Source organism: Phasianus colchicus, chromosome 9 (genome assembly GCF_987193195.1).
Source record: "Phasianus colchicus chromosome 9, bPhaCol1.hap1.1, whole genome shotgun sequence".
NCBI classification, from domain to species: domain Eukaryota; kingdom Metazoa; phylum Chordata; class Aves; order Galliformes; family Phasianidae; genus Phasianus; species Phasianus colchicus.
The window spans coordinates 6452733-6477350 of NC_143444.1; the positions used below are offsets into that span (position 1 = coordinate 6452733).

General features: G+C 49.7%; 1 protein-coding gene across 2 annotated transcripts in view; it reads right to left on the bottom strand.

Moving 5' to 3' along the window:
- Positions 1-2605: 2605 nt before the first annotated feature.
- The window catches only part of TNR (tenascin R), a 51072-nt gene continuing 29059 nt past the window's right edge, over positions 2606-24618 (bottom strand). For both annotated transcript variants that reach the window (XM_090145963.1, XM_090145962.1), the window contains 17 exons: positions 22935-23085; positions 20402-20671; positions 18716-18901; positions 16591-16680; positions 16204-16467; positions 15303-15569; positions 15091-15210; positions 14487-14630; positions 13720-13839; positions 13307-13450; positions 12460-12590; positions 11478-11610; positions 9660-9811; positions 8504-8600; positions 7626-7787; positions 6512-6675; positions 2606-6133 (listed from right to left, as the gene is read on the bottom strand). In XM_090145963.1, the coding sequence (XP_090002089.1) occupies positions 6014-6133; positions 6512-6675; positions 7626-7787; positions 8504-8600; positions 9660-9811; positions 11478-11610; positions 12460-12590; positions 13307-13450; positions 13720-13839; positions 14487-14630; positions 15091-15210; positions 15303-15569; positions 16204-16467; positions 16591-16680; positions 18716-18901; positions 20402-20671; positions 22935-23085 (2715 nt within the window). In that variant the 3' untranslated portion in view covers positions 2606-6013. The remainder of the gene's footprint in view (positions 6134-6511; positions 6676-7625; positions 7788-8503; positions 8601-9659; positions 9812-11477; positions 11611-12459; positions 12591-13306; positions 13451-13719; positions 13840-14486; positions 14631-15090; positions 15211-15302; positions 15570-16203; positions 16468-16590; positions 16681-18715; positions 18902-20401; positions 20672-22934; positions 23086-24618) is intronic.

The window sequence follows — 24618 nt, forward strand, 5'->3', positions numbered from 1 at the left end:
AGAGCAGCAGCAGGGCAAGGCAATGCCGTTCCTTTAACAAATAGCAGGCACCATTTTTCTTTTTTCTTTTTTTAATAAATATTTTTTTTAATCTCACATTCAGCACAAAGCTTCGTTGCGAGCAGCGTAGGACCTCAGTGTTTGGGACCCGATGCTGCCCCACAGCTCTGCTCTATGGGGACCGTGCAGCTGGGGCAGAGGGGAAATGAAAGCAAGATGCAAATCGTTGGAGGGGAGAGAGGACAAACAGCCAGAGGCCTTTCTCCTGTGGGTGTTTCACCCCTCCTTGACCCCCTCAAGGGACAGCAGGTGCCTTTCTTTGGTGATGCTCGAAGCTTTGCTTGGTGCTGGGGTCGGTGGGCAGGCAGGAGGAGGCATCTTCAATATTTCTGCCTTGATTACCATGTATATCCCTATGCTTTTATCATGGGAAACTGCTGGAATGGGTTGGAAGTGGCACAGTGTGCATGTATAGGTGGGAAAGGGAACAGCCCATGGGCTGCCTTCACCTCTCTCCCAGTCCCACAGAGGGGATAATGGATCAATGAAAATTAAAAGCCATACATTTGGATTTGATTAAAAGAGATATCTTTTTTTTTAATGCTCTGCATAATTATGTGGTAGCGCTTGTAGCTGTGGGAGTTGGAGAGATAAAAAGGGGAATGAGGGTTTTAAATGGATGATGAGCACATTCTGGCTTACGAGGGGGAATAAAAACCAAGAAACAAACATTAGAAACAGGGCTGCAAGGAAATATCACGTTCTGCAAGGCATCAAGCGTGGGAGGTGGGCACCCTGAGCTCAGGAAGCTTGGCACTTTCTCTGCAGGGCAGTGGGTGCTTTCCCAGCCCCCTAAGCTGGAAGGCAGAGAAGGGGGGATGGCAGTGGGGGTTTGGGATGGGGGGGTTAAAGCTGCTGCTGCTCAAGTGCCAGGCTTGGGGCCAATGCCTACAGGCTGGCCGAGAACCCTTGTGTGCCCTCCTGGTGTTTGCTAGTGGGACAAAGTTCCCAAGCATCACTCATGCAAGAAGGGGACTTTGGTAAGAGGGCTCTGATGAAATATTTGGGTACAAAGTGCAGATGGGGTGGCGGGCGGCACAGTGCTTGGCTGGAGCTCGGCCCCAGGAGAAAAGGGGCTGCTGTGCAAAGCCCAGGAGTTATGCTTCTTGGAGAGGTTGGGAACGGGATATCTTACCACTGTGTGACCCCATCTGGAATGTGCTGGACTTATTATCAGCACTGCATGCAATGAGTGCATGTGCCACGCAAAAAATGTGCTGTGCAGGGGCATTGGGGTGATGGGCTGGGTGGGCATCGGTGGTGGGTGATGGGGTTGGTGTGGTGGGGTTCAGGACTGCCCTGAGCTGAAGGAGGAGTGTGGGGCATTTGGGAAAGGGCTTGTCATGGGGGGCAGTCTGGCCCCCTCCTCATCTAGTCTGAAATGTGTTGGAAAGCAGTTGGCCTCACTTAGGGGTCATACGTGGCAGCCACCAGGTTGGGTTGCTGAGATGCAAAGCACAGTCAGCTTTAGCAGCACAGGTGGTGCCACACCTCTGGCTGTTACCCACTGTGATCACTGCTGTCCCCACTAGATGAGCACCACGATGGAGACCGAGATGTCCTCCACCTCCTGTGACTCCAGAAGACTTCGTGAGCCTTGGTGCAAATTGGAGCTGAGGTTATTCATTGGCACAGGGGTCATTTGGTGCCAATGGCTGAGCTCCAGGCTCTGCTGTCCTCTCCCCACAGCAGTGGGGCTGCAGATGTGCCCCGTGCTCTGCAGTTCCCTTTTTTTTTCTCTCGAATTGGAGTAAGAAACAGGAGCATAGAATGCACCGCAAAGCAAATTCCCCTGGTTTTGTCTCTCTGGAATTAAATTTAGCAGTCTGGCAGAAGGGCTTCTTCGGGGCTTTCTCATTCTGGCTGGCTGCACGGTGAACATGAAAATTTAAGATGTGAGATCTAAATAAAGCCTGTGTGCGGAATGAAGGGAGGCTTCCCATACTCTCTGAGATTCTCACTTGTCCTGGAGGTTTTGCTAAACCCCATGCTGTGTTTTGTTTTACCATGAAAACGTTCTGCCAGGAAGGTGCCGGTGGAGGGAGGATACCTTGCAATGGGGCTTCAGCCCTCGAATCACAGAATTGTAGAACCATTCAGGTTGGAGAAGACCTTCAGATCCCCAAGTCCAACCCCAACCCACCCCACCGTGCCCACATCCCTCAGTGCCACATCTCTGTGGTTCAGAATATCTCCAGGGATGGTGACCCCACCACTCCCAGGGCAGCCTGTGCCACTGCATCACCACTTCTTTGGACGAGTTTTTTCCTAATATCCAACCTAAAACTTCCCTTCACCTCTCATTCCTCCCCTTTTGTTTTTCTTCCCAGACAGGCACACAGCTCACTCGTTTGGTATCTTTTATTAATGTATAGAAAATGCATTAAAAAAAGGAACTATACATAGCCTAAGAGCGGTCAAGACTAAAAATACTAGTTAACAATGGTTAACAAGCGTCGATCCCATTCTCCCAGCTACGTTTTCATTATGGGGTGGGGGAGGGTTGTTTAATATATTATTTATTTATATTATTTATTTTCTCTCTTTATGCATTTATCCGTTTTCATCTTCCCCTCTTTTGGTTGCACTGGTCTGCGTTTGGTTCATCAAAAATCTCTCCAAAGGGTTTCATTGCCTCTGTTCTTTTGTTGCCTTTCTGTGTTGTTTAGTTTGTAGTTTCTGAAGGAATAAACACAATTGCAGTGTAACACCTGCACGTGAGGCGCTGCTTTTTGCTTGGTTCAATCCCCATGTCACCATCCCTCTGGCAAACCTGTGACACCTGCATGGCTCTGGGCTGGGCAGGAACATGCCACCCATCCACATGGGCTTGGTTGGGTTTGATGGCCCAACTACAGGTGGTTGGTTGGTAGAAATGGGGCTGGGCTTGGTCTTGGGGCAGAGCCTTTGGTCGAGGAGGGGGGTGTAAGCATGGATTAAAGTTTTTTTGGGGTGAGAACTCTTTGCTGGCAGTATCTGACAGGGTGAAGGCTACTGGGTGTCTCTTGGAGGTGTGTGGTCACCCCAGGGTGTGATGTGCTGGGGTCTGGGAAAAGGAACCTGGCTGGTGTGAAGGTGAGATGCTGGGTGGGTGCTGGGGCTCCTGCTGCACTTCTGCAAGCCGCCTGAACCTCTGCCTCTCATGGTGTGAATATTGCTTTGGGAAGGAGCTGAGGGCACATGTAGGCTTGTACTGTGACGCCCATAGTAAAGCAGCACAAAGAGGAGGAGCAGAGGTGAAGGCTCTGATGCTCTTGAAGCATCCTCCAGCCAAAACCCAGCTACCTCTGGGGAAGCCCCCACTCCATTATTCCTCCATAAATGCTGTCCTAAGCATCACTTCACTGAATGCAGCTCTTCCTTTCAGGCCTTCTTGTCTTTGGTCATGCAGTAAAGCAGCGTGCGGTGGAAAGGTGGACATCGGGTGGGAACAGAAACAGAGGGATAACTGCTTTGGGAAAGAGGTGAGAGGGTCCCTTGGTGTTTCCTTCTGGTGTTTTGTGTTTAGAAACAAGAGGTGGCTTTGGAAGGCTGTGGAGGTGCTGGGGCATGTAGTCTTCTGCAGGGTGGAGGACTGACATGCTGCTGGTGCTGTGGGCTTTGGGATGTGACAGCAGCAGTGCCCAGGCAAAGGGGCCCTGACCCATCAGGTGGTGGAAGGAAGCAGAGCAGGTGACGTTGAAAGGAGAACTGGGAAGAAGCCAGGTTTTCTGGCTTGTAACAACCCTTTTGTTTTCCTGAAAGAACTTGTTTTGTTTCACTGGAAGATTGAATATTGTCCCCAAGGGTGTCTTTCAGACTTGACGACAGAGCTGTGTTGGCCGGACCCGCCTGTCCCAGCTGCAGGACCATAGGATGGTGGATGTGAGCAGAGAGGGAGGGACGCATAGCAGGACATCTACCGTGAGAATAACCAGCCTCTTTGAGGATCTTCTTTTGAGCCTCCTGGAAAAGCAAGGCAGGTTTTGATTTTCTGTTTGTTTTGTGCTTATGAAAACAGGTTTCTTGCCTTCCCCTTGATAGCCAATGCTGAGTTACTGGTTTTTTTTCACTGCCATCTCTTTGTTACACCTGGGTGGGAAAGCAAACAGCTCAGTCCTGAACAGGAGATGAACACCATCCACTACTAACCTCTGTTCCTAGCGGTAACTGCTGTACTGCAGCACTTTATTTAGGGTACTTCTTACCCATAAACTCTCAGCGATGGGGAAAATGTTACTGTGCTGGTCTAGCAGGAGGCCTCTTCAGTTTTAATCAGTCCTACCTGCTGCTTTTTGGGATCTTGAATTGGGCAGGCTGCTCAGGTGGACTGAGATATTGCCATTAGTGATGCTGCAGAGATCTCAACACGTGCAGCCTCCTGCATGGCTTGTGCCCCAGCTGCTGGACTCACTTGGTGAGAACGGATTAAAATCTGATTTGTGACAGCAGGCTGTGAGCTGCCCACCTTAGGGTTGGAACCCATGTCTAATCCCGACCTTGGGGCCAGCTGAGGTTGTGTGCCCAGCATGGACAGAGGGGCTGGATTCCTGCTTAATGCCCTCCTTCAGCTCCGCAGGGTGATGAGTAACGTCAGCAAATCAAGGAGCATGACCATGAAAGAGACACTGGCCTGAATTATAAGCTACTGTAAAGATGCCTTTATGTTGCCATCTGGAAGATGTTTCCTGAGACAAAGCAGCTTCAGTGTGGTAAAATCAAAAAGCAGTGTTTAGCATTTGTAATTCTGCCTCGGCTGTGCATCCAGTGATGGGCTGCATTGTCCTGGGACACATGGGTGACAAAGCACAGCATTGAGCAGAGCCTCTGCAGAGCGATGGGTCCGTGGTGATGGCCACTGGGGCTCTGTGCAGGTGGCAGCAGTGGCAGCAATGGCAGCAGAGCACAACAAAGGCTACCTGAGGTGTCTGTTTTCCTTAAGATAAGAGAAGTTAAGAATGGGAAGAGTGAATGCGTCTGTTCTTTCAAGCGTCTCCAAGTGCTCCAAAATCTAAATGGGCCAAGCCTTCTTTTCAGGAGGGAAGTAGTTGATTTCCCATGAGAAAGATGGTGATACCAAGGCACTGAGATTTGGGTCCCTCTTATGATGGAAGCATGGAGGGATGGTGTAGAGGGAAGGCAACAAGCCTTTCTCAACATGCACTTGTCTTCCCTTGGCTGTGCTGTCATCATCCCCTGCTGCGCGCGAGTCCCTGGACATGGCATGACACAACTGCTGGCTTCAGGCTGAGCTCTGGCTGTGTGATGGCTTTTTTGGTTGCTGGTCCTTCTCTGTGGCTCTTTGGTTTGGGACCAGTGACCCTCTGTGAATGACATCATGGTGGCATAAAGAAGAAATGGACCCTAATGATGACTTCAAGACTGGAAGGGATTTGTCTTTTTTTTTCCTCAGACTATCATCTTCTCTTTTTCTCTCAAGCTCAGTGTAACCCAAACACATTGCCATGGGCTTGAAGTGTGACAGCTTGCTTGTTGAAGGATGGTGCCTATGGGGGCTCAGGGCCTCCCTGCTGAGAAAGGGCAGGGATGGGGAGGAGGTCAGGTGTCCCTGGCTGTGCCTTGGGGTAGAAATGATGGCACCAAGGTCCCCTTCTGGGAAGGCTTCTGCCACCAGCCCCGTAACAAAAGCATTGGACAGGGTTTGCTGGGGATTTCTAGGTCTTTTAACAAAAATATCAAAAAATCTGTCTGTCTCTTTCTCTTTCTTTTCATGTTAAGGGCCAGAGTATGGGGGTAGGGAGACTGGAAATTTGGTATTTCTCTGGGACAGATGCAAAGCAATGAGGTCTTTCTTTCCCCACAGCCTTTGCTTGTGCTGTGGTTCCCTCCAGGACTCGTGAGGGGCAGGTTGCTATCTCAGAGGAGGAGTATTTTTTTTTTTTCCCCTTTTCATATTATAAAATACAAACAAATGACAGAAAAGGTCAGGTGGTGGGAAGGGAGTTCTGCTGGCTCAGAGCTGTAGGGACCGTCGCTTCCTCCCAGAGATGTTACGGTGGTTGTAAGGTCGCATCTTCATTTCCACAAAGGGGATGGAGAACTCGTGGCCTTTCCAATGGTACCAGTTAATTCCCTGGAAGGAGGAAGAAGTAAAGGGTAAAAGGTTAGGATGTGGGGTAAAAAAAGGCATGCACACACACACACACACAAAATGAAAGCGCGAAAGGAAGGAAATGAGCTTGGTTGCATAGAGAAACCAGAGGGAAAACCCAACTACAGGAAGAGCAAGAAACTCTTCTGCTGCACTGGCTTGCTTTTTTTTTTTTTTTTTTCCCACTGCCCAAAGGCTCCTGGTGAGATTTGATGGATATATTTTGTAGTGTAACCTAAAAGAATGCCATGGCAAATGACCAAGGCAGCCAATGTCAGCAACCCTGGTGCCATGATCATATGCAGCCCCAGCCCCAGCCTGAAGAAATGCTGAAGGGTCTCAGCCCAGCTCTGCCCTTACCTGACTGTGCCTGGACTCTCCATACTTGCCGTTGAGGTTGGTCCGGTGGCAGTTCTTATACCACCAAGCCCCCTTGTAGGACATGGCACAGTTGGTCACGGCCACGTCGTTGTCTCTGTCCTTGGTGGAGAAGGGGCGGCCCTGGTGGTAGGTGAGGGAGTCCCCTGTGGAAAGAGATGCTGTTAAGGGGGATGGACCAACAAACCTGCTTCTGGCTTGCGTGCCTCGATGTCCAAGCCATCTGGTCTTTCACGAGGAAATTCTGGTGTGTGTGGTAGCCTGTCAGTCAACAGCTCAAAGAGCTGAAGGCTGGTGGGATGGTGTGGGAATAGTATTAACTGGGATTGCTCATGGTGGGTTCATCTGAGGTCCTCTGCTGTTGGTTTTGGATCTGTAGGAAATCTTAGGGTTTGGAAGATAAAGTAGCAGTCTGTGTTTGAATCTGAATTTCAGTGTTTCAGAAGTGAGCTAAAGCCCTGATTTCTTGGAGTCTGCATCTGCTGCATACCTTCAGGAATTTCCCTTCCTCCTTCCCTTCTGCTAACCAAAAGGGCCTTCCCATGCTAGAGGAAACCATTTTTCTCTTGAACCAAAATGCTTACCCTCTGGATAAGAGGGAAATGTGTCTTTCTGACCCTTTTGGAAGACATGTTATGTCTTATTCCACCAAACCCACCAGCCTGCTCTCCCCTCCCTACTAAGAGGAGAGAAACTCACTTTGGAGGAAAGAGGAGTGCTGCACAAATGCAGCTGCAGAAATGGAAGGCAGAAAACTATGCAGTCTAGGACTGCTTTTTTTCCCAAACTATGGATTGAATGCTCTAAGCAGTATTGAAACACGCAAGAGTGTTCATGGAAGCTTGCAGTTACTGGACACTTCTACCCCAGCTAGAGGGGCTGTAGCTGTAACCCTACCCCCTTTTGGGGTAGAGACCCCTATATTCTCCTTCCTTCCTTACACGGTGGGCAAAGCTCAGTGCTGCTGTGTCAGTTGAGCCAACAGGTGTGTCCTTATGTGCAGCTTTGATGTTGGGATTTCCTTTACACCTTCAGACTGACCGGTCCCAGCATTTCTCTACTGCACCCGAGATGCCAGCTAGCCCTGAAGCTGTACCAGAAGTGCCATTGTAGTCTCCTATCCGCAGCTTGTAGAGGCTCCGGGAGTCGCCGATGGAGAATTTGTCATAGTAGGCATATGCTGCTTCCTGGCCATCCCTCATGTCTATGCGCAGCTCGTAGCGTCCCTGCGATGTGATCTTGTGGATGTTGTCCAAGCCTGGGGACACAAGCAACAAGACACTGAGTGAGTGCCTGGATCTGCTACGTCAGCCAACCAGAAAGCTCTGGGCAAGTAAAGTGTTTCTGGGAAATGAAAGCAAGACGAGGCAGTAGAAGGCAGCTTGTGGTTAAGCCTTATCTCTGCTGACATTGATGAGGTCTTAGCTTTCTGTTTCCACTCAAGCTTCACCTCCCCATGGCTCTGAGAGGTGAGTTTGAGTCCCAGACTCACGTTCTGAGCATCGCCAAAGCTGGGAATGATCATCTGTGGAGCTCTGGGTTGCACACCCATCACTGACTTCTGCAATTAAGCTGTTTATGAGTCAGAATATACTGCAGGGCTAGCATTGGTTCACACTTAGAGAATGCTCTATTTCAGAGCTTTGATAAGTCTACCCTCACCTCTTTCCTGCTTTGGGCAACTGGCTTGCTGGCTAAGGCCAGGAGATGTCCTTGAGAAGTTGTGCTGGTAACTGTATTATTGTTCACCAATACCTCTAGTCATCCAAGAGAAGACACTGGTCCATGAAGGACCCCAGCCTTGGAGCAGCAAACGTGGGACTTTCACGGCATGCTTTTGTATCACCCAGAAGTGTGAATTTCGAATGCAAAGGGCAGAGAATGAACAAGGGAAGGAAAACAGTCTGGAGAGATTGCAGAGGAGAGGAGCTCAGGTTTGACACTTCAGTTCAAGACCAATGATGAAGGTCTTACCCAGCCAAAACTCATCCTCCAAGTTCCCAAAGCCGACCCGGTAATCTGCCCATTTTCGGAAGAAGTCGGTCAGCCCATTCTGCCGCCTTTGGAAGACCTGCAGTGGGGGAAACCAAGGGAAACTCTGTGAGAAGTGGGTTGACCTGGCCAGGCTTTAGGACACACGGCCAGGAGGATATTCTGCCCTGTCATAGTGCCTTTCAGTGAAGAAAATGGCAATGACCATCTGGTTAATGTTAATTGCAGCCGTGCCATTGGTTCAGGTACAGATGGATCAGCTGAATACAAGTTAAAAGATGTGGGAAGCAATGTTACAGTAGACCTAGGAGGAAAGATTCAGCCTTCAGACTTTATGCTGTACCCAGTGTGTGGTTTCTCCGGTTTTCTAGCACATGATTCTGTGTTTGCTTGGCTCTTTCGTGATACCCAACGGGATGCTTTGAAGCAGAGTGAGATGGAGGGAAAATTTTTGGCTGAAAATGTAGCTGTTCTAGAACTCAGCATTTAGGGAAAATCTTTTTTATTTTTATTTTTTTCTTCTTGCTTGGACTATACATCTATTGGGGTTTTATATAATACATGCAAGTGAGTATTTGAGACAAAAACCGTCCAAGTGCCAGAGCATTGTTTCCCTCAGTGGCCAGTCCATCTAAGTAAAGACAAGTGGTGATGGTGCAATTCAATAGCAAAACAGGGATCTGCCTCTAAAATGCTCCAGTGCGGATTCAATCTGGGTGATGCCTGACACCCTCCTATTGCAGGCAGTGTGAATCATTCCCTATGAAAGCTAGTAGACATTAATTTCATTTCTAGAACAATAAATCAGCTTCAAATTTACTTGCAGATTTTTTTCTCTGCAAAAGCACTGCAAACATGTCAAATAAATCAAAGGCCATTTCGCCAAGTGTAACTATTATTACTGGAGTGTGGGCCATTCCCTGTGGTGTGGGAAATGAGGCGAGCAATATTAAGCTGGCGTGGAGCTTGGTTTTGCTGGCAGGATGGGATGGGGTTCTTCAGCGATGGGGGCAACGTGCAGGGAGACTGCCATTGGGTTGCGTGACTCAGGGGATTGCTGTCCCCTTGGGGAGGGCATCAATGCTATGGGGCTGCTCCAGGAGCTTTGTTGGGGTCAGGGGGTGCCACAGCAACTCACAATCCAGCCCCCGCCGTCCGTGCTCATGTCACAGAACACCTGCACCCGCTGGCTGAGGTCCCCGTTGATGGAGATGGTGTAGACACCGCTCAGCGTGTCTCCGTTCATCAAGTGCTGGGCACAGTCCTGAGGGTTGGTGAAGACACGGCCACCTACAAAAGAAAAGAAAAAAAAAAAGGATCAAAATTTGGGCAGGCAAACAACTTTTCCACGTGCCTCGGGCCCCGATGGTTACAGTCCAGCAAGGGTTTGGCTTTGTTTGTGTGTCCTGAGTTCTGCAAGGCAGAGGTGACTGTGCATCCGTTGACAGCATCATAGAATGCAGTGGAGTAAATCTGTGCACACATTAATGGATTTCCACACATCCTACATTGGAAAGATGCGTGGTAACATTGTGGTGAGTGATGAGGAATGTCACACCTTTGGTCGTCTTCCGTTTCTGAAACCCTGGGGTTTAAGCTGTCACTGGCATATTTGGACAGCTGTGAAAATGTTCTCCTCTTAGGATTGCCAACTCTAAGTAGATTTTATGACTTTACTGTTTCCAGGGGAGTTCTTCTGATCCGTGTCCTTGTAAATGATGTCAGACTTGCGGTGGGCTGATGGTTGAGCAAATGGAGCAGGAATTGGGTCAGATGAGATGTTGGAGATGGGCAGGGTGAGGCCTGTGCCCGTGCTCCATGTGTCCTACAATGAAGACACCTCATTTGGAGGCTGGAGTTGGAGAGAGCCCCAACTATGAGACCTCAGCAGGAAGGGCCTCATTTTCTTTCTCATTCAGTGGAAGGGAGAATTGCATTTTTTCCCCCCATTGCTCAAATGACTGAGTCCAAAGCAGGCAAGGTGCACGTTGGCTTTCAAGAGTGGTTTGAACGAAGACCTTGAGAGAGTGTGAAGGATGTGCCATGTTCATCTATCCCTACTGCACAGCCCCATAGGAGTGGCAGGACAGAGAGTTTTCCCGTTGACCTGAAGACCCAAAATTGTCAAGTTGTCACTTTTTATAAATACTGAAGATCCCCTACTTCTTCCTCTCCCTGCAGAGCATAGCACAAGTTCTGGTGAGACAGTGTTTACATTTTATAGCATTCAACAATGTAAATTACTTCAAAGGCATCCACTCTGGGCTCCCCTGGGCTCTGTGCAGATTAGTTGTTTCTTAATTCATATTCATATCTTAAAGAACCAAGCAGACCTTGAAAGACATTTCAAACCACTATAAATTATAAATACCGTATCTGTTTCTTCCTTTTGTCCCATCTGTATACAACTCCCCGAGAACCTTATGCAAACATGAAACAAAGAGATGGAGCTATTAATATGTCAGAGGGAACGGAAGAACCCTGGGATATGTACTGAGAGCATAAAGAAGCAAAACATTTTAAATTAAGACTTTTTTTTTTTTTCTTCTTTTTCTTTCTCCTTTAGGTGGGGTAGGTTGGGAGAAATGTTTCCTGCTAATGCCTACCTTGAAGCGAGTTAAACTTCTGTTGAGATGCTGCATCAGCTGGCAATGGTGTTTAATGCAGTCAAGGAGCCACATTCTTGTTTAATTGAAGTGATGCTCTCATTGCCTGGTGTGAGTGGGTTTTCCCTGCATTCTCCTCTCTAAGAAGCTAGCTATGAGATGCTTTGTCCCTGACTCCTGAGCAACCTTGAAGATTGCACATGTTTTTTCATCACCTGCTGGAATTGCACTGACATAATGCATCCACATAAGAGATGAGAAAAACTAGAGTACCTCGAAAAAAATTTAAAAAAAAAAGCCTTTTCTTTTTCCATCATCTTTGCCTGGGCCTATCAGGCATGGGTCCTCACCCGTGGTGAAGGTGGTGGAGATGAAGCCGCTCCGCACGGCGTTTTGGGCAGCCTGCAGGCGCACTGTGTACTCGGTGGTCTCAGAAAGACCCTCCAGGCGGATCCACGTGTCCTCAGCATCCACAATCAGCTCCTGTACATTGGTAGAACATCAAGAGCAAGAGATGAGAAAAACGATGGGGAGCCTAAAGAGCAAGCAAGGAAGGAAGGGGAGCCACACACTACTGCAGCCCTTGGCTGAGGGTGCTGCATGGCTGCTTACAGCTCTGGGCTATCTGTGTGCTCTATTTACTGACACTGCTAGGATCTGCACACCTTCAGAGTGGGGCATGACAGATTTCCTGAGCATTGCAAAAGGAGCAGGGCTGGCCAAGCCTGGTTATCAGCCAGCTTTGGCTCCATCAATCCCTGTCATGTTAATTTTTCTGGTCATCAGCCAATGCCACAGAGCATTACGTTGAACACCTCTGCAAAGCTGTTATCCTCTGGCTGCTGCAAGCTACCTGCACCAGGAAATGAGATGATTTGCAGTGACATACTTCTGATAGTGTTTGCAGCATTTCCTCCAGACAGACAGATATGGACACACTCGTTAAATAATCAAATATATTGTACTGAGGGATTTATTAGCTGTCTGTACCTACCTTCCTCTTTGCAGGGAGGGCAAATCACCTTTCTAACATTTCCACTTGCTGGAAATTTTTCTTCTGCCTCAACTTGCTTGTGGTTCATGAGTTGTGAATTTTGTCTGTTCCTTCAGACTTCCCCAGGCATACTCTCTTTACCCAAACTTGCAGATTTTCCCTAGGCAATCCTTTTCTGCTTTTCCCAATTGTTTATCTAAGGTAAGTTTACCGGAGAGTGTAATACGCCCTTCTGGTTTCCCTGGCCTAATGAGTATAATTCTATTGGTTTTATGGGTTTCTTCTGCTCATTCCTCCATGGTTGAGCTCAATGAGCCTCTTTTCCCATGAGGACTCACCTTGCGACTTCCATCAGTTGATCTGTAGGTCAGGACGTAGTTCTCGATGTCTCCCACAGGAGGCACCCAGGAGAGCAGTGCACTCCGTCGGGTGACCTCGCTTGCAGTCAGGTTTGTTGGAGGATCCAAAACTGCAGGTTGGATAGGCACAAGGGAAGGGCATGTCCTCACACACAACCACCCCACCTTCTCTAAGCTGCTCCCTGACTAGCTGGACTAGTATCCAATCCCACAACCCTGGGCTGCAGCCCAAAGTCCATCCTCATTCCCAGTTTCCAGCTCTGATTACCTGTCCCCAGCCTTGAAAAGAGCTATGCAAGCCCTCTAAGTGCCCTTCAATGCATGCTCTCTGGAACGCATGTGGTATGGAGTCTATCACACTTCTTGGAATCACAGAATCATGGGGTTTAAAGGGACCACTGGAGGTCATCTAGTCCAACCCCGTGCTAAAGCAGGTTCCCTACAGTAGGTAACCCAGGAAAGTGTCCAGGAAGGTTTGAGTATCTCCAGAGAAGGAGACTCCACAATTCACTTTGGTGGCCCCTTCCAGAGCCAGACTATGGCTCTGGGAAAGAAGACCTGGTCAAGGACCTTCTCAGGAAATTGAATCCAAGGGGAATCAAAGAAAGATGTCATTGATTGTTGGAAGATTGAAAATGATGGTTAATGCATGCAGTAGTGGTAATCCTGTCCTCATGTTGTGCCTAGCACTGGTATTTGGGTGTCCTTTTAGCACGTGGCCACATCTACATTGACATGTTTGGAACAAGAGCTTAGCATCAGCCTTTCTATCTTTTCCTGGGGTGGATGGCTGGTTAGGGGTGTGTAGGAGTGGGACTGTACGTACGGGTTGTGAAGTTGGTGCTGATGGTCTGGCTGGTGAGGGGCCCATTGGTGGCATACATGGCAACCGCGTAGGTGGTGCTGGGCTGAAGGCTGGTCAGCTGGTATTCCTGGTTGATTCCATCCACCAGAATTGTTTCTCCTGCAACTGTAAGCCAAAAGATGAGTTAGGGTAGATGCTATGAGGCTGGGTAGTGGTACATGCCGTGGGGCCCATGGGATGAGCCAGTGCCTGAGGATGGGGTACATCTCCACCACCCACCAGCTACTGCCCTCCCAAGGCACAGGCTCCTTTACTGCTCCCTCCATGAAAGAAAACAACCAAGATCCCAGTTTTGGGGTGGGGGAGAGGTGGAGGCGAGCTGAGATGGAGCCCTAGCAAATCTTGCAGCAGAGGGGTGCGGGGTTTCAGCACACCTGCGTGGCGGGTGAGGACGAGGACATAGCTCTCCACATCCATCAGCGGCGGGTTCCACTGCAGCAGTGCCTCTGTGGGGGTGATGTTGGTGGCGGTGACACCCAGCGGGGCATCCATGGCTGCACAGGGGACAGATTTGGAGGGTCAGGTGCATTAAGGGACTCTGGACTAGGAGCTGGAAGAGCTTCCTGTGGCCCTGCCTCTCTTTCCAGGCATGTATTTACCTACAGAGGAGATATTGCTGCCCTAGTTGGAGAGCAGCATGTTGTAGCTTGTACTGCTCCACTGTCTGGGTTTGCCTTCCACTGTTTGCCTGATACACAGTCTGGGGAACTAAGGTTTTTTAGGTATTGAGAAGTCTGGGGATAGCAGAGGGTTTTATTCTTGCAACAGATGCTGTTTGTTTCAGGGCTTTGACACATATTTCCCTAGGGATTATTTTTGGAAGCCTGTACTTCCTTTAGGAAAGGTTGTTATGGTTGCCCAGCATCACATCTCTGCCCTCCCTGTGACTGGTACACAGATTTGTCACTCCCTCCATGACAAGCCGTGCATATACAGGAAAAGCTTTGCTTAGACATACTTTGAAAGTCCCCAGTGGATCCTTGTGAGTCTCACTCATCGTCTCAAGCTCACCTCAGGATGCCATTAGGTTCAGCTTGCTCTTGGCTGTCTGATTGCCAGAAATAGTATGGACTGCCAGCCCTTCCCCAAGACAGGACATGGCCCTGTTGATCACTGCCTGCCACTGGGAGCCCTTTCCCACCTGTGTATGTGGTGATGGAGGCCACCTCACTCTCCTCCCGGCCCCGCACACTCTTCACTCCAATCTCGTACTTGGTGGCAGGCTGCAGAAGGCGGATGCTGTACTCGGTGGCATCGCTGCCAATGGCCGTGCTGTCTGTCCTCCCTGCAAGGACAGAGCCAAGAGCTTTAGTGACACGTCTGGCCCTGACCCTAGGTGCAGAGTTTGCCCAGGAAGGGAAGGCAATGCCAGAGGGCTGATGCTGGGAACAAATGTGCTCTATGCCCACGTGTTGACGCTCATGTGCCCATCGTTCTACTGACTTGGCCTTTCCAGCATGATAGGCAAAAACTGGGCTCAAGGCTTGGAGAGGAGGGTGTAGGAGGAGAGCAGGGCTTGCTGTGCTGGTTGTGGTTTGGGTCATGCAGTGATGTGGGATTGACCTCTGCCCCTGTTCCCCAACCCCAGTAGCTGCTCTTGCATCACATTTTCCAAAAGAGAAAAGTAAGAGCAAAATGGGCTGAAGCTGCTGGGAAAATGTTGAAGTCCTTCACTTAACTTAGGACCAGCTCCACACATACCCTGGGGTACAGCATAGCACCCTGCACAATGTCTGACCCCTTACCTTCAGCAGCACGGTAGGATATTCTGTAGTGATCAAAGGGAGCAACAGGAGGGCTCCAATAGATGACCATGGAGTCCTGGGTGATGTTACCCACTCTGAGGTCCTTTGGTGCATCCATCCCTGGTGAGATGGAGCAGAAAGCACAGCTGTGGGAGGCAGGTCCACACTCCTTCCCTCCACCCACCTTCTTGGTAGGGTCTCACATCCTGTACCTGTCGTGATGGAACCTGTGACGGGCTCAGAGCTGACTGCACCATGGACAGCCACTAGGGACACCAGGTACTCGGTGGATGGCCGCAGACCCGTCAGGCTGGCATGCCTGCGGGTGCCATCAAGTGCCAGCTGCTGTGCTGCCTCCTCGTCCCGGGGGCTGTAGGTGAGGACCAGGTGGTCTGCAGGGGGGGATGGATCACTCCACGTGATGTTCACACTTGAGGATGTCAGCTGGGAGAAGTGCAGCTGCGTGATGGGCCGGACCCCTGAAAGCCATAGAGGGGAGATGCAGCCCCCCGCAGTCTGCAGCTCCCAACCTCTTGCTCGTACCCAGCATTGTGCATTGGTGCCCATAGGGGATTTAAGGGAGGTTGCAAAGCCCCACATGCGGGTGCTCCAGTGGTCTGAATCTCTGCTGGGATCAAGAGGCAGAACAGGAAAGGGGAAATGGTGTTTTCCTCAGTTCTGACTACAAGCATGTTCAATCCCAGCCCCATACGATGGGTGGAGGGGACAATCTGATACAATTTGGATGAGCTGTCTGTGCTTCTCAACCATGATTTTTTTTCATCCCAGAGGTTCTTCTGAGGCCCCTCAAGGCCTGGATTCTCCTTTCTGCCAACTCAGAGCAAAGGGGACCACGTGTTTTCCTACAGAGGCTTCCCTACCTCATCCTTATGGAAGTCATCCAAGCAAACATGTTCAGTGCCACTATCCAGAGGGGCAGGACCCCTGCACCGGTAGGGCCATCACCTTTCTCAGGTCCATGGACCTGCTCTGATGTGGATGGATTGCCCTCAAGCTCTCATCTCCATCCCCGTCTCACGAGTTTTGGTGCTGGGGAATTGGTAATGGGGTAGTGCCCTGTGCTTGGTCCCATCTCCACTTGGTTCTCTTTACCTGTGAAAGCGTCCACGGTGGCCTCCAGGCTCTGCTGACGTCCCCTCTCAGCGATGATGGAGATGGTATACTCTGTCCCTGGCTCCAGCTCAGAGAGAGTGAGCTGCGACTCGTCACGGGACACCGTCACCTCAGAGGCCATCCCCGAGGCAGGGGTGAAGGTGACACGGTAGTGGTCAATGGGACCCATGGCTTTGGTCCAGGACAGTGAGATGGATGTCTCCGTGGAAGCTGTCACCATGAGGTCCCGGGGGCTATCAAGCTCTGTGGGTTGAATATTACAGATATTTGTTCCCATGCATGGTTTGTCCCATGGAGGTTGTAGGAGCTGGAGGGCCATAAGATCTGGCTGTGTTTGGAGGCCAAAAGCAATGGGGCTAGACTCACCGGTCCTGGCATTCATGGTCGCTGGCACGCTCTGCTGGCTGTCCATCACGGCTGAAATCCCAATGCCATATTCTGTCCCTGGCACCAGATCTGCAAGATTGAGTAAAGGACAGAGAGGTGCATGAGAGCAGCATCCAACTTGGTGGTCTTGGAGAGTGACCCCCACCACGGCTGGAGGTAAAGGGACACTCCTGAGTGCCTCTAGAATTACCAACCCTCCCACAGCTCAGCCACTCCTCCCGGTGCTGTAGAAAGCCTTTTGAAAAAGCCCCCAAATGCCTTTGGACAAAGAAATGGGATTAGTCTAGCTCAGAAATAACCAGTTTTTAAAAGCTGTTACTGAGGTCTGCTGTAATTGCTGGCATCAAGACAGAAATTGCGTGTGAGCGAGAGGGAACAAAATGAGATGGGAATGATAAAGTAGCTGTGTTTGTTTCCAAAATGATTCAGCTTCAAATATTGTCACAGGGTTGGTGTCTCGAAAAGAAGTAAATTATGCAGAGTAAATGAAATGGACATTAATTAGTAAACATACAGCCTAGCTGGGAGCCAACTCAAGCATGTTCCTTGAGGAGGATGTGTCCTGTGGTTCCTCTCACCTGGGGAATGGGAAATGAGCTAATCGAGCTCATTTTGGCTGTGCCTATTGCTGGTGGCTGCTCTATCTCCATGGAACATCTCCTGGGTCTGTCATTCCTGCTTGGCCTTTGACAGCTTCATTTCTCTCCTCCTCATGCTCTGTTGATCTTTCCCATTGGGTCAGAGAAAGCTGTAAGCCCTGCAGCCCAACCTCTTCTCTCCCATCTCTTGGATAGGGAAAAATCACCAATATTTCTGACAGCTCTGCGAATTCTCATCTTTGAAAAGAGAACTCTGGGGCAGGGCAAGATTTGCTGTATTTTTAAGCTTAAATATTCAATAGGCTCTGCTCAGCACCTTTCCTCAACACTTTTCTCAGGGACAGATGAAGGCTTTTATGCCATGGACCCCACCAAGTCCTCAATAGCTGGAAATTTGCCCCAACACTCTGCACCATGGGTGATGAAGCCCTGGAGGAGAAGGCTACAGTGTTTGTGACAAAGATAGAGAGGTTGTTTGCAGCTGCTTGCCATCAGCAAAGGCTGTCCTCTCATCTGTCCCCTCCATATCATCCCAAAAGGCAGCAAATGTCCTAGAGGACAGGAGGCCAGCACCAGAACCCCTGTCTCCTGCTGTCCTCATCCATCTCCGTCCCATTTCTCCACTCATGAGTGCAGCAGAAACTATCCCTACTACCTTCTTTCTTACACACCACATTTTTCAAGCTAACTGCTCTAAATGTTTTCCTGCCCTCCAGCCTTTCTCATGACTCAGTGCTGCTGTGCCTATAACTTTGCATTAGACTTTTCCACTGAACATGTTTGTTCCTATAGGTCCATATGGCAGAGTTGTCTGAGCCTGACACAACACAGGAGAACCTGGTGCTGTGCCATACTGAAAATCTAGATAAGTCTCAAGCTCAACAAATTATATATTTTTGGTATATAAGTGTTGGGGTTTTTTGCCCCCAGAATGCCACCTGAGCTGCAGATCTGGCAGGAAACCAGCTGCAGCTGAAAAGGGAAAATAAGTCTTGGATGGGTCTCCATGGTGGAAATACAAAGTGTGTTTGGGGACATTCCTGTTGAGGCTGGCAATGGGATGTCGTGGTGCTTGTAGAGCATGGTGGCACCCATGTGCCAGCCTGGACCACAAAATGCTGGAGGGGACTTGCTTGGAATTGTCATACCTGGTTTTGGGTTTACTTAGTGCTGATGAGGAAAAAGAGAAAGAACTTGGGTAGGCCAGCCAATGGAGCATCAGTATCCCAACAGGGGGGAAAAAAGTAAAAAGAAAAGTAGTGTTTTTCTCTAGACCAACCTAAAGTGTCTTCCTCTCCCCAGTTCTCACTCCAGCCCTTGCTAGCTCTTCTTTGGACCCTTGGGGCAGCCCCACCAAAGGACATCACTTGGCTCCTAGCAGAGTATCACCCAGACTCACAGAAGGAGCACCAGGACAAGCTGATTTGGACTTGCAAGGAGAATGGGGATGAGTGATGGTAAAGATGAAGATGATGAGGATGAGGATGAAGGTAGTGCAGGCATACCTGCAAGAGTGGCCCGGGTGGTGGGGCCAGTGTCCCGTGGCACCAGAACCTCGTGGTAGTGCTCTCCAGCCAGGGTGCTGTAGACCACCCTATAGCTGTGTGCCTCTGCCTCGCTGTTGTCCCAGGTGAGCTCGAGGCTGGCAGGGGTCCGTGAGCCCACCCGTAGGTTCTTGGGTGCATCGATCTCTGTGCAACACAAGGAAGAAAGGCATCGTCTCTCTACGGTTGAACTAGATCTCAGAGGTCCTTTCCAGCCTTAATGATTCTATGGCTCTGTGTTCTTGCCAATGGGCTCTGGGAGCTGTGGCATGGCTGAGAATTGGGGAGAGCACACAGGTGGCACATCCCCGTGGCTGGTATATCTGCTCTTGCCCCCTGCTCAGCACAGACCTGGAGGTGCCACTCATGGATTCATCAAGACCAATGCTCTAAAGCCATCAAGCACTGGCCTGAACTTCTCCTAGAAGACCTCGAGCATCTCTACAGATTCATTCATGCTCAGACACTGTCCAGACTAATCAAATGTTTTATTAGTGCTGCAGAGGCTGCATGCCAGACCTGCTCGGATCTGTACCATAGCTGCCTGCGAGGAGTGGGTTTGAGCAGGCAGGATCTGGCTGCACAGGAGGTAGGCATTAATTCCTGCTCTGGGTCTGGGCTTAGGAGGGATTTTTATGTTGTCTTTTAGAAATAGAGCAAAGAAGGCCAACTCAGCAAATCAATTGCAATGAACATCTCATTCTTATATATATATATCTGCATAGATATATACACACAATTCACACGCTGTGGTTATTGTAAAAGGAGCCTAGTATCCACCAGTAATGTACATGACAAGTAATTTATATACCATAAAACAGCACTGATATACACTCTCTACCTACTCCTTTATGGCACGGTAAATTAAACCCGTTAGCTATCTGCAGGCTTAACATTAATTAAAATTTTACTGACCTGTTAGACTATTCATATAAGATATAAAATAAGATATCCATGTTTTTAACTGGGCTGCTTCCAGCTGCCTGATTGCTGATTTTTCAGGCACTGTGCCTGCCTCAGCTCTCAGTGCTGAGCAAGTATGGGAGCACTGTCTTGAATTCAGACCTCCCTGATGCACACCGGTCTGTGGGTGGCATTAAGGGTGAAAATTGCTGTTTTGGGGGTGGAATTGTTTAACTTAGAGAAGAGGAGGATGAAAGGAGATCCTATCACCCTCTACAACAACCTGACGAGAGATTGGTTGGATGGAGCCCTGGGTAACTGATTTAATGGTTGGTAGCCCTAGAACTAGATGATTTTTGTGGTCCCTTCCAACCCAAGCAATTCTGCCATTCTACGATGATTGCGGTGAAGTGGGCGTTCATCTCTTTTCTTGGGTGACAATTGGTAGGACAGGAAGAAATGGCCTCGAGTTGCACCAGGGAAGGTTTAGGCTGGGCATTAGGAACAATTTCTTCACAGGGAGGGTAGGCAGGGATTAGAACAAGCTTCCCACGTGAGTGGGGGAGTCTCCATCCCTGGAGATACTCAAGAGACGTGAGAACACGGTGCTAAGGAACACGTGTCAGCGTAGGGCACTCAGTAGATCAAGTTGATGGCCGGACCCGATCTTTCTTGAAGCACTTTCCCACCCACCCACCACACCACTCTGCAGCATTCAGCCCCCTCGCCGGCTCCTCCAGCTACCTGTGGTGAATTGAGTGAGGGCCGGCTGGCTCTCGTTGGCACCCCGGAGGGCGCTGACAGCGAGGTGGTAGCGGGCGCCGGGCCGCAGGGCCTGCAGGGAGTACTGGCTGAGGGGGGGCTGCAGGCGGAAGGTGGTCTTCCCGCCCTCCCCGTCCGCCAGCCCGTACTTCAGCAGGATGGCGTCCACCCGGGCGCGAGGCGGGGTCCACTCCACAAAGGCCACCGTGTCGGAGATGTCCCGCACCAGGATCTGCGTCGGGCCGTCGATGACTGCAAAGGGTGGGGGAAAGGAGGGGTGGTTAATGGGGGAGAGTTGGATGGGGAAGGGCAGCAGGTATGGGGACATCGAGCTGCCACTTGGCCTTCGGAGCGGCGTGAGTTAGAGGTGGCGTGGGCACGAGGCTCAACTCTTCCAACCTAAAGAGACCGAGCTCACAGGGCTTGGTCGTGGTGAGTTCCAGTGCCTTATTCCAGACCCTCCGCTTTCCTGACATCTCTCTTGAGCAGAGCATTTCAGATACGTGCCAGTTACAGATAGAATGCAACTTCTGCCCTTCTCAAGCTGAGCGTTGACAATTCCTCTCTGTCTTATTCAGGAGTCATCTCCCAGAATAAAACCTCCTACATTTCTCTCCGGTCCGTTTTCTTTGCTCCTAGATAACTGCTCATACTTGGTGATGCATAGAAAAATGCAGTTTTCCTTTGTGCCTGGCTCTTCAAGCCGTTCAAAATGCTTTTATCGATGATCTCCTTCTTTCCACTCAATTTACTCTTTTACAAGCCTTTCTATCGTTGGCAAAATTTATCAGCAATGATACTTTGTCTATTATGGCTCTTGAAAGGTGTTGACAATGTGTTACATAACACAGGGCCAAGGACTGATTCAACCATCAAGAGCTGGAGAAAGTCTCTAGACATGTTCCAGCATCAGTGCCAGCTCCTGCTTTGTAGCTAAGCTGCAGGATCAGCTCTTGGAGCTGCTGACTGTTAGCGCTGGGGGGGGAGGGGAAAATGCAACTGCTCTGATGAGGCTTCATAACTAGCTGGGAGCAGGGCTATGGAGGGTGTTCACCACCAAACACCCTTAGATAAAGGGGTTTTAGCTAAAGCATTCATATCGAGCATCTCCTGAGAGGCTGTTTAGGACATTTTTGCTCTATTTTGCAGAGAATTGGGCTCGTTCTTCCTCTGCATCCTCCAGCACTTGGTCAAGGGAAATCACATGCTCAGCCCAAGTGAGGGATGCTTTGAGTCCAGCAGGACCATCAGCATGGACAGAGGGTACTGTGCCAGGGCACTGCTGATGCACTGGCTGCCTGTTTTATCTCTTCTGTGACCAAAAGGTGGTGAAAAAAACACATCAGTCTGTCTTGTAGTTTGAGCTGTGCTGCATATGTCCTTTACACTATATATATTGGAAATGTCGTGGTGTAATAAGGATGTGCTGAATGCTGTGCCTCGGGGTGGGAAATCCTGGGGGCTATGTGCAGGGGTGGGAAGGGTTGAAGGAGCTTAGAATAGACATGTGGGGGAACTGGGAGTAGTGGGATGAAGTCTGGGGACAAAACAGCAACAAAGGAGGAAGGATGGCTGGGAAGCAGGGTTTTTAGGTTGAAGGTAAGGAATGTCCAGATTGGCCAAGGCTCATCCAAACCATGCATCTCATGTTGGTGGTGGAGAGCACAGCCCTGCTGTGCTCCCTTGCTAAAGTCAACCGCTTAGTTTGATGTGCCAACCTCTTTTTTTTATTATTTTTTCCCTGTATCTTCCTAGGAAAAGGGAAAGGTTTGCCTTGACCAGGAGATGTCTCTGTTAAGCCGTGTCAAGCGGAGCAGGACTGTACTGAGGAAGCTCAGATCTGCAGCCAGAGAGGGGCTGTGTGATGGAGGGACCATCCCTGCACCACCCCTTCCTCTCCAAAGCCCCAGATTAGCATCTCCCCATGCTCTGCCCAGCACCATATCCTCTTGGCGAGGAGGGGACTGTGTTCTTCCACACATGCTGAATTTCATAGAGCTGCTTCTGGCTCCCTGCCCCGCTGCCTGATTTGCCTGAATGGGTGGGAGGACAGGGTGTTTGGCTGCACAAAAGCAGGTAGGAGCTTTAATATGGAGGAGATGAATAGGCAGTGCACTTTTAGAGTTGTTTCTTGGGCACGTCTAGACTCCCAAATGTGCCTGGGGTGAGATTAACAGAGAAGAGGAATTCATGCAGCTACACTGTGCAAGCTGACCAGAGCCGTGACTCCCAACCCCATTAAACACACCACGCTTTCTGTGCTCACAGCAATTTGGGAGGGAGAGGGACAAAGTGTTGCGTGAAAACCTATTGCTGCAATGCACCTGTAGCATTTGGGTTGTGCTAAGCATTCAGATTCAGAATACTGATTGAAGAAAACCACTTTCGTGTATCTGATGCCCCAGTGCCTGACTCGGGCAGTTTTCTGGCCCCAGCAGATGTTGTTTTTGGAGCTGATTTTGCAATGGGGTGCTGAGGTTCTTGGGATGCACTGCCCGGTGCCGGGCTCACTCACGGGTGGAGATGCTGTCAGAGGCCGGGGGGCTCCTGGCTTGGTCCTTCAGAGCCACCACGGTGACGGTGTACTCCTCTCCTGGCTTCAGCCCCGTCTGGTTGAAGGTGGTGACGGTGCTGGGGAGCTGGGCAATCACACCACCCTCATTGTTCTGCCAGGGACGGGGGGAGAAAAGGCAACAGGAAAGAGGAAGGGGTTTAAAAACAACAGAAAAAGCTTTATTCTCAGGGAGTACAGGCACTGATGCGTGGCAAGGTGATGACCCAGCCATGCAACCCCAGATCACGTCCTCACCCCAGTACGCCTCATCATGGAGATGCAGGAGCCTGGGGCAAAGTCACCCACCAGCTGTGGAGCACCTGAGCTGTAGAGCTGGGAAATGCTCCCACCCCCTCTCTTGCCTCATACCTTGTTGTATTTTGCCATCTGAATATTCCCCAGAACATAAAAGATAAAACCAAAGCCTCCTTTTCCTGCATGGCTTCTACCCAGGTGCCGGGAGCTATGTTTCATGCAGGGGTGAAACCATGTGTATTTATTTTGGAATCCCCCCCTTTTAAAATATCTTGATTGAATTCATTATACTTTCTGTTTTGTGCTCTGAAAAACACATAAGTCTTTTAAGCAACTGCAAATGTCACCTTCCCTGCCAGTGTTTGGACAATGGATCTTTTCTTGCTGCTGTCTTTACTAATAACACACTAAACAAATCTGTGCACATAGCTCTCAATCCATATTCATCTCTTTTCCTCATTAAACAGGAAATCTTCCATTTTATCCATAAATTGCCATCTCGCCTTACCTAATTTTCTTTTCTATGTCTGTTATCACTCCAGCCTTTCACTGATTGCCTCTCTGAGCCTCTCTCATTGCCCCAAATACCCCTGCATTTCTTCATCCTTTTCTTTTTTTGCCCCCCAGCATGAGCAGATGTGCAATAACTCTCCCAATCCTGCATCTAGGGACAGTTTGGGGTGTGGAGGGTGGCTTGCACAGAGGGAAGGCGTGCACTCCCCCTGGGGACACTGAGGACAAAAGTAGTGTCCCCACACCCAGCTTTTGGAAAGGCAGTTTGACCTGAATTTGCAAGCCTACAGAACAGGGGCTATTTGCAATAGGGCTGCTTTAACACTATATTTTTTTTCTTTTTTCACATTGCTGCCTCTTGGGTTTTGCTTTAAGTTGGGGTGCAGCAATGGTTTTGCGCCTCTGTCCGAGCAAACCATGACCTCAGCTTCCAGGCAGCCAGGGAGACAGCACCCTCTGTCTTGTTTCAGGGGAAAAGCTGATAACATAGACTTGAGAAAGCCCAATTTTGGCAGCAGGAGCACAACTGCATCTTCACAATGCAAAACCTCATGCTTGATGGACGGTACTAAAATGAAAGCCCTATGAGCTGCAACCATTCCCATCCTTGACAGCCTGCCCAAGGAACAGCTTTCCTTTTGTACTTTATCTCTCTGTTTCATTCCCAACATGTTTCTTGCTGGTTTTAAGCTTAAAAAAGAGAAATGGGAGCCAATGGCTTGCTTCAGTGGTCTGGCTTGAGGAAAACCTATTGCTGATGTCCTTGTAGGAGAGATATCTGCAAACATCCCACGAACTCCTCACCCCAAAACACGCCTATACCCATTTATCTGCTTCAGGGAGGATGTTGCTGAGATTAATTCATGAGTATCGATGA